At 43.7% G+C, this 8,820-nt stretch overlaps 1 protein-coding gene across 4 annotated transcripts in view; it reads right to left on the reverse strand.

The window, feature by feature from the left end:
- The window catches only part of MAP7 (microtubule associated protein 7), a 97,560-nt gene extending 88,740 nt beyond the window's left edge, over positions 1-8,820 (reverse strand). The window contains exon 1 of one of the 4 annotated variants that reach the window (XM_083731663.1): positions 8,669-8,820. In XM_083731663.1, coding sequence (XP_083587789.1) covers positions 8,669-8,729 — 61 coding nt within the window. In that variant the 5' untranslated portion in view covers positions 8,730-8,820. Of the gene's footprint in view, positions 1-8,386; positions 8,470-8,668 lie in introns of those variants that run through there. The other 3 variants (XM_083731662.1, XM_083731660.1, XM_083731661.1) reach the window with 3 other exon arrangements.

Raw genomic sequence — 8,820 nt, forward strand, 5'->3', positions numbered from 1 at the left:
GGAGGAACTGCTTCAGAGTTTATAACATGCCTTCATCATTTACCATAAACCAAGATCCCTGAACTCTAAAAAATAAATTTCCAAGCCCACTAGGCATATGAGCTTTTAGAATGGTGGGCCATTAAATGATATTTCCTGCCACTTCCCTTGTTCTATGGAATGTTGCTATATAGCAAATATCACCAGCTATTTCCTTCAGACATCTTTTGAAGGCATGCCTCTTTTCTTCAGGCTCTCTCTGGCCGTTAAAGCTGGACTCTGCTTTTGTACAGTGTGATGCTGTGTTGTACTTTTTATAGTCTTTAATGTTGCTTTCAGTGGTTTAGACCATTGGTTTTATTGTGCATTTATGCTTTACTGTATACCTTCTGGATATTTTTAGAAATGGTCTTAAAATAAATAGCTCAATCAAAAGAGGAAGATCTGCACACACATTTTCTTCCCTATGCTGCAATTAACAGAGCAATCATAAATGTGCATATGGTGAGTGAAGTGGTAGGAGATTTGTCCCTTTCATAGACTGACCAGCAGGGACGGCTCTACCATTAGGCTGCCTCAGGTAGCAGATTAAGGCGGGGGTAGGAGATTGAGGTGCTGTGTGGTGCTGGAAGACAGAGCTGTTTGTACCACATGGCTGGCTCTGTGTGTGTGTGTGTGTGTGTGCGCGCGCGCGCACGCGCATGCACGCGCACCAAGCTAGCTATCCTCAGGTGCAATGGAAGACGCTGTCCTATCACCAGTGCTGAAGTAAGATTCAACTGAAAAGTGAAATGGAGGGCAGAAGAGGCATGCCCATTTGTCCACATCTTGCTCCAGACCTACCTGTTAACTCACTCCAGCCAGAGGGGGAGGTGGTTTCTCTCTTGCTGCTGTTTGTTTGCTTACTGAATTGCCCCCTCATTTAAATTAGCAGGAGGGAAATTAATTATTCAACACACCTGATCTGGGTGACTGTCAAGGAAGGAAAGAAAGGGCTTTGAATCCAATGTATCCAAGATTATCCCAACACAGCCCAGAGGTCCTACATATATCAGGTCCTACCACTGGTGGAAATGTTGCTATCATTGCAACTATACCCACAGAGCCTTCTACAAATGAACCAGAGGCCTCCAGGATAAGGTGGCCATGGCCGGCCATCAGAGGTCCTCCCTGTTGGTGGCCACCCTTCTGCCTCATCCTAAACCCCCTTCAGCCAGCCTTCACCAGGGGTTAGGATTGCTCTGCAATGGGTCTCCCTTATACTTTCCATTTTCTTTATGAAATGTGCAGTGATCATACGGCATATGCCTCCTGACTGTGAAACTTTTTATTATAAAGCTTTAAAATATTGCATCAGTGTTCTAGAAGGCATTTATGTTTTAAATATGTAAATATGTGTGAGAGCACCTTCTGAAATATGTTGCTTTTAAATGAAAACCAATCTGATCTTGACAGGTTTTCATTTAAAGAATATTATTTTTTCAGCACTTTTCCAGGCCCATTATCTGCAATATCATTTTAATGAAAACTTGTTAAGATCAGAGTATGTTATAATACAAACATTTCAACCGTCTTCAGAAAAGTGGCATCATAAATAAATACAGTACATCCTTTACAAAACAGAAATAATGCTACAGCTCAACAGCATATCCTTCGATTAAAATGTCAGCAGCACCATCTTGTGGTTCAATCTGTGCATAACTGAATCTAGTCACCTAACTACACAGAGCAGCCGGCTATACCCAAAGCGTGATAGTGTTTGTAGTATTTGATACCTTATTTTGCTTCACTACTCAGTCTGTGCCTTCAGACTGCAGATCTTCAGTCATTAACGTTCTGTGTATTATGTTAACTGGCGGCAAGAAACACCCCTTCCTATATTTACTATGTTTTTGTGATAAAATAAAATTTCAAAATGCAGCTGCTCTCCAAGGGCAACGGTAAATGTGAGACTGTTGGGCAGATTCTTAAAAGCTCAACCTTGCCTTCATAAAACATTATGTTATCTCCCTGACAAAGTGCCTTTGGAGATCAACACAGGGTGATGATGGATATAATGTAAAAAGAAATCACAGCAGGTTCTTCCTCCTCCCCACCCCAGCACAGTTTCCTTCCTGCTTCACAATTTGCATGTGAGGCAAACACATCAATGAATCACATTACTCTTGCTCCAAAGAGCCTGCTGGATAACTCCAAAGGCTCTAGTCTAGCACCCTGTTCTCACAGATGCCTAAGAGAAACCCACCAGGAGAACTAAAGCACAGCAGCACTCTCCTCACCTGCAACTCTCAGCAACTGGTATCAGGTGAACTACACACTTCTTCTTTTTTAGAGCACTGTACTGTATATGCATTTATATGTTTGTTTGTTTCTCTCTCTCTCTCTCTCTCTCTCTGTGTGTGTGTGTGTGTGTGTGTGTGTGTGTGGTGTGTGTAAACAGTTTCAAAATTGCTCCAGGAATTAAAGGAATTTTATGACATCCAGAGAAAACCTGACTGGTATTCATGCTTTTGACATTTTGTTTGCCTCACCACTTACAAGATATACCTTGTAAAATATACCTAGTAAAAAAAATAAAAGCAACAGCCAATAAGGTGAATTTTCCCATTCCCAGAATCAAAGTAAAACATCCACTCTCATACATGTAGTACATGTTTGTGCACAACCAATGGAGACTAGGTCAGACTGTCTTCTTGGGTGGAACTAACTTAAAGCTATTTACTTGACATAAAATACACACTGCATAATTACAAGCAAATAAATTTGATCCAAAGTGTAGGAAGATCCGTATCCACAAGGCTCTCTCATCTCTCTTCTTAGAAAGGAAATTTGATAAAGACATGGGATGTGGATCACAGCAGATGTGTGTTAGGACTAATGCATTTATTTCCCTTAAAATATTTTCCTTGACAAAGGACATCCATTCTCATGCACAAGCAGAGGAAAGGGTGACAGCTCAGGGGAAGTTTAGTGATAAGCTTACAGTTACAAGTGCACATGTCTCAAGGATTTCAGTGGATTTTTCACCCTGTAATGGTGTGTTCCACTACAGCCATTAAAAAATATAATTTTAAACAAGAAAGAAAGACTTATTAAAATGTGATTCTTGGCTTCCACGTGTTTAAGACTAGATGAACTTTGATACAGAAAGCCACTTAAAAGGTAGCTTTCATTAAGTATGTTCCAGCAAACAACATAGACTACAACTTCCATCAGCCCCTGCCAGAAAAGCCAGCGGTCAGGATGCTGCAGTCCTGCAACATCTGGTGGCGAATGGTGACTGCTTAGGGAAGGCTGATCTGGAACAGTGGCTCACGCTCAGTTACAAAGAAGATGAAAGAGGAAGAACTCTCCATAAACTGATTAAAGGAAAATAACTCTCCTGTAAATAGTGACGCCTATGCTGGTATTTCCTATGGTGCTGCCATCCATCAAGGGAGAAACATCTATTTCCTCTGTAGAAAAGAGGATATCTCAAAACATGCCACTGAATATAATTCCATGTCCTTGTAACTAACACCTCCAGAAAGCAATTAACCTGCATTGCAACCTATTCATTTCATCCACCTACACGCTATTAGGATTCTGCTACCCCATATCCTGGCATGGCACACACTGGCAAAGAAATCAGCTAGGGGCACACAAATACCAGGGACTGATTTGAATTACATTTGCCTGAGCTCCAGCCTTTTATTAACGTGATCACCTGCTACACCTTGTTGTACGATATTTTGCATATTACACACCCACCCACTGCAAAAGAGCAAACTGAAAGCCCTGCTTTACGAAGGGAGTTCTGTAGCAAACACTAATTCTAGGATGTAAGGAATTAAATAGATTCCGAGAGGGGGAGGGGTGAAACAAACAATTTGCACAACAAAAATCAGAGTCAAGACGTTACTCGGCACATTCAGTTCTGAACATCATGTGAGATTTTGAAGGAGCAAGCTTATGCTGAATACAGAAAAACCAAACCATTAAGCAGCTTGACCCTATTCAGAGTCAGATGGACTTTTGTGGGGGTGTTGCTTTGTGCCTTTTTTATGAACTGCAGCATTTTGCATGAATGTGTTCGCATTATAATGTATGTCCATTCAAACTTTGGTTTTAAATCTGCTGTTAGTTGCTTGGTAGCCATTAGTGTAACAAATGACTAACAAGGTAAGAACAACAGCAGCAGCAGCAGCAGAATTTAGGGCAAATAAGCCCACTGAAAGCAATGGGCTGTAGTTCCCCCAACTCTGAATAGGATCAAGTATGTGCTGTTCTCAACTGACAGATACTTTTTAAAACTCTGGTACAAAAGGTAAAAGCATATGTTGGCTCACAGTCTCCTTTGTCTGCATGTTCCACTTCCATTTCTGGGCTTCCCGAAGTGCTCCTCCATAATGCCAGCAACCAGACATGCCAACAAAGCAGATGATCAGGTCCCCACTCAGCAGAACAATCAGCATTGCCCCCAAATGCAGCTGGCTGGCACTGTGGGTTAAACCACAGAGCCTAGGGCTTGCCGATCAGAAGGTTGGCAGTTCGAATCCCCGCGACGGGATGAACTCCCGTTGCTCGGTTCCTGCTCCTGCCAACCTAGCAGTTCGAAAGCACGTTAAAGTGCAAGAAGATAAACAGGCACCGCTCCAGTGGGAAGTTAAACAGAGTTTCCGTGTGCTGCTTTGATTCGCCAGAAGCGGCTTAGTCATGCTGGCCACATGACCTGGAAGCTGTATGCCGGCTCCCTTGGCCAATAAAGTGAAGTGAGCACCGCAATCCCAGAGTCGTCCACAACTTGACCTAATGGTTAGGGGTCCCTTTACCTTTTACCAAATGCAGCCGGGGTCGCTGACTGCATTTTGAAGTTAGTTAAGTAACGCACCTTACAATTTAAAGACGTGGAGAAGCTATTAAGTCCAGAGTCTCAAAAACCTAAATGCACCACTGTCTGCAATAGACAGGGCTTCCTTCTTTGGCCAGCCCCACTCAAGACCATTCTTGAGCAAAAAGAAAATTCTGAACCTTTAGCTTTCCTTCTGGCTAATCTGACTCTTTCCTCTTAGGCTCATGCTGATATTTCACTCTGTACCTTGTCACTCTACTACCATCTTTGTCTAAAGTAGACTGAATACTCTCTGGGCAAAGATTGCATCCCTTTCACATATTGCAGAACACTTATTTATCACATAACATATCAAGGTGGTGTACAATACATACACATATAATAAAGCACAGAATGTCATCAAAACAATGCAAAATAATCATTCAAATGACTGGCTAATCTTAAGAAAACTTAAAAGAGAATAGGCCTGGCAGCATAAGGAGGTCCTCAAGAAACACCTGAATGTCAGTACCAAGAATGCCTGCAAAATACCTGCTGGACACAGCGTGGGGCTGCTGACACTAAATGTCCGACTTCTAGTTGAAGCGAATCAGGTAAGTCTCTGTAAACATTGAGTTGTGATATAAGAGCTCAGGTGGTCTTTAAGGTATCCTAGACTGAGGGTGCTCAGGGCTTTATATATTAATACAAGAACCTTGAACCTGGCCCAGTGTCATATTGGCAGCCACTGCAGATGTTTTAGAAGATGTCACATGCTATCAACCATCTACCCCCATCAACAGTCTAGCTGCTGCATTCTGCACTAGATGGAATGTCTGGTTCAGGCCCAAATGCAGCCCCCATATAAAACACATTGCGAAAATCCAGTCTTGGAGATACCAAGATACTATAGACACCAGGCTATTCAAATATGGCTGTATCCTGCACCCCTGACAAAGCTACCTAGCATGCAGTTAAAAACGGCACTGTAGTTTTGCTGTAAACTATTCAGGGTATCTTCCAAATGTCCTACACTGATCCGAAAATATTTGACTGGATCATCATGCACAGATTAATCAGCCTCTATCTCCTGGTGCCTTAGAGATGCTTTGCACTACAACTCCAATAAACCCCTGTCAGCACACCTATGCTGGTTTAGGCAAATTATTGGTTAACGTTATTTGCAATATTGCACTATGCTTTTGTAGTTCAAGAAAGAGAGCTTTCTTATTTCAGAGTTTTCATTTCCATGAAATTGCCTGGCAGTTTCACACCCTCCCATTCAGCTCCCAATCCAGAAATAGTGCATAAAGTGTTAAAAAGCCCACATCTAGCTACAGATCTTTAGCACCCTGCCCATGAATCTCTATTCTTTATGGCAATTTAAATAAAACAGATATGTAGAAAAAACTGCAATGTTACACAAGAGACAGATAATATGAGAAACAATGCATGACGAGTATTAGCTTTATTTCAATGTGTGGCTTCAGCAGTACAATTATGATACCAATAAAACAAGGAAGTGCAAATATAACATGCACTCCCAGAACCAGCTGCAATACTGACCATCCTTAAAATTAGAATACAGTGTACCCAGAATTGGCTATTTCTACTCAGTAAGCTAGTTCAAATTAAAATTGAAATCATTAATCACACACACCATGCCACAACTCTAGCAAGTGTGTTTTTTCGTGTACGTTCAAATTTACTGCTATGAGTCATTCCATTAGGACCAAGTAGAGTTATCCATGCATGTACTTCTGCACAGGATTTTCGACTGCAAAGCGTACACCTGCCTTTTAGCAGAAAGCTTTCAAATCAGATTAACCACACTCTGCAGAAATCAGCATGCTGAAAGCTTATGTTCTCCAAGTGCTGCCAACCAAGCTATAAAACCCCGGAAAATACAGTTGTTGTTTTTTTAAAAAAAGTAACTCCCTTACACTCATGGCAATCTAGATCAGGGCCACTTCCAAGTCAAATGAGCAAAATGCAAAGGTGGCAGTTGAAGGACAAAGGCAAAGGGCTTGCCACTATCATGTGTGGCTAATCCTGCCAGGAGGGGGAGATGGCTTGAGAGGGAGAGATAGGGTGACCTGGTTTGACTTCATAGTGGGAGGTTTCAGGCCTGCATCACTTACGGTACCTGAGGCTTGGCCTTGGTATCTTGTGAGACTTAAAGTGAGAGGAGAGACCTATAAATGTCCAGTTTTCTGGACCAAATTTCCATCTAGTCCTGCATCCTGTATTCCACAGGGGCCAGTGAGATGGCTTTTGGAAGTCTACAAGAAGTCACCAGCCATCTTCAATTGCTATTCCCCATCAACTGATAAGCACATTATTGAAGGACACTGGACCCACTGCAGTTAGTTCCCATTGTTAGGATTGTTTGAAAGTAAATAGGTTTTAAAAGGGAAAGGCAAAACTCTGTGGGCTGCCCTACCAAGATGAGAAACAGGGCAAGGAAGAGAGACACAGGCAGGATTATTTGAAGGTGGGCGTTCCAGTAATTAATGAACCAGATGGAGCGAAGGGAGTTTGGGGGCGAAAATGTTCCCTTCTCTGAGGCAGTATGCAATATTTAAGGAACACAGCTGTTGAGTTCCAGGAAAGCTTTGGGGGTAAAGGAAGGGAATCTCAGCAAGGATTTAGGGAAAGCTGTCCAAAAGGGCTTGTAAACATGCAAGAGTGGCAGGTGGCTCCAGTGGGGACACAACTTCACACCTCCCTCTGCTTGAACGGCAAAGAGATGATTTATCCAGCATAGTTCCTAGGGGAGCTGTGCCAGGGAAACATATTGGCTTGCTGTCCATGGCAGTCTTTGGGGGCCTTGCAACATAAAATGGGTCCTTATCTGCTAGTCTTAATAGCTACTGTGTTGTATCATGCTCCTACCAACAGAGTTATGATTTGCTTAATCCACCGCTTTACTACCCTACAGAATAAACAAACTGTGTAATGGTCTGGTGTTCAAAAAAAGCTGGCAAACACTAGATGTCACAGTTCTGTTCTGTTCTCTTTAAATGTGTCGCATCTCAAAGTAAAAAAAAAAAAGCCCATGAGCAAATCACAGAAAACATTATAGAACAAGCTGCAAGTGCCAAGATTTCACTAAAATCCAACCCCTTACCATAACAAAGTAAACAACAGAAGATGCTGGGGAAATCAGCAACAGCTTCGCCAGTTTTTATCTAGCAAGGCTGCCTTTAATTGTTGCCCAGCAAGCAGATACTCAACAGGTGCAGCTTTTCTCGGTGAAAAGCTGCACTAATCGCTAATGGCAGAGGAACCCTGACAATGTAAGAAAATGGGAGGGGGGATTAAGAAGGAAGCAAGGCAACTTCACTGCAATTTCTGAAAGCCCAACTATTCTCATACAACACATTAGTTCTCTTGCACATCAGAACTTTCGTGGTTATGGCCGCACTGAAACCCTCGATTTTATTTTGGGGCGGGGGATTTTATTCTGGATAACGGAGCCTTGGCTCGACATCCTTGGCCAAGATGAAGGTCACAAAGCAACCACGGGTATAGGACGAGTTTTATTCTTTTTATTCTTCCTGAGGAACTGGGGTTGTGCAGGTGCGGTGCCCTTACCTGTTCCAGCAGGAGGCGGCCGCCGGACCCAGTGGCCAGGGCGGCCGCCTGAGTGCATCCACATCACCTCAGCAGGCGCGCCTTCCGCGCCAGTCCTATGACTCGCTGGCGCGCCTCCACCCTGGAGCGCATCTGGTGTTTACAGAATCCTTCCCTCAGCAATAACATCCGGCTTCGAGCCGGGGAGAGGGGCGCTCGGGCGCTCGCCGCCTCCCAAAGAGACGCCCACCCCCCACGGCGCCCCTTCAGACCCGTCGGCTGAGAGCCACGAGCAAGACTCACCTGTTTGGGCAACGGGGACGCCGCTGCTCTTCTTGGCGGCCGCTCCTTCTGCCTCCGCCATGTCGGCTCCCTCCGCTCCGGCGCTCCGCCCCGGAGCTGCTCCGTCCCACCCCCGGGGACCGGAACGTGGCCCGGGCAGGTGAGAGGGAAAA

The sequence above is a fragment of the Podarcis gaigeae genome, assembly GCF_964106915.1.
Source record: "Podarcis gaigeae genome assembly, chromosome: 3".
NCBI lineage: Eukaryota > Metazoa > Chordata > Lepidosauria > Squamata > Lacertidae > Podarcis > Podarcis gaigeae.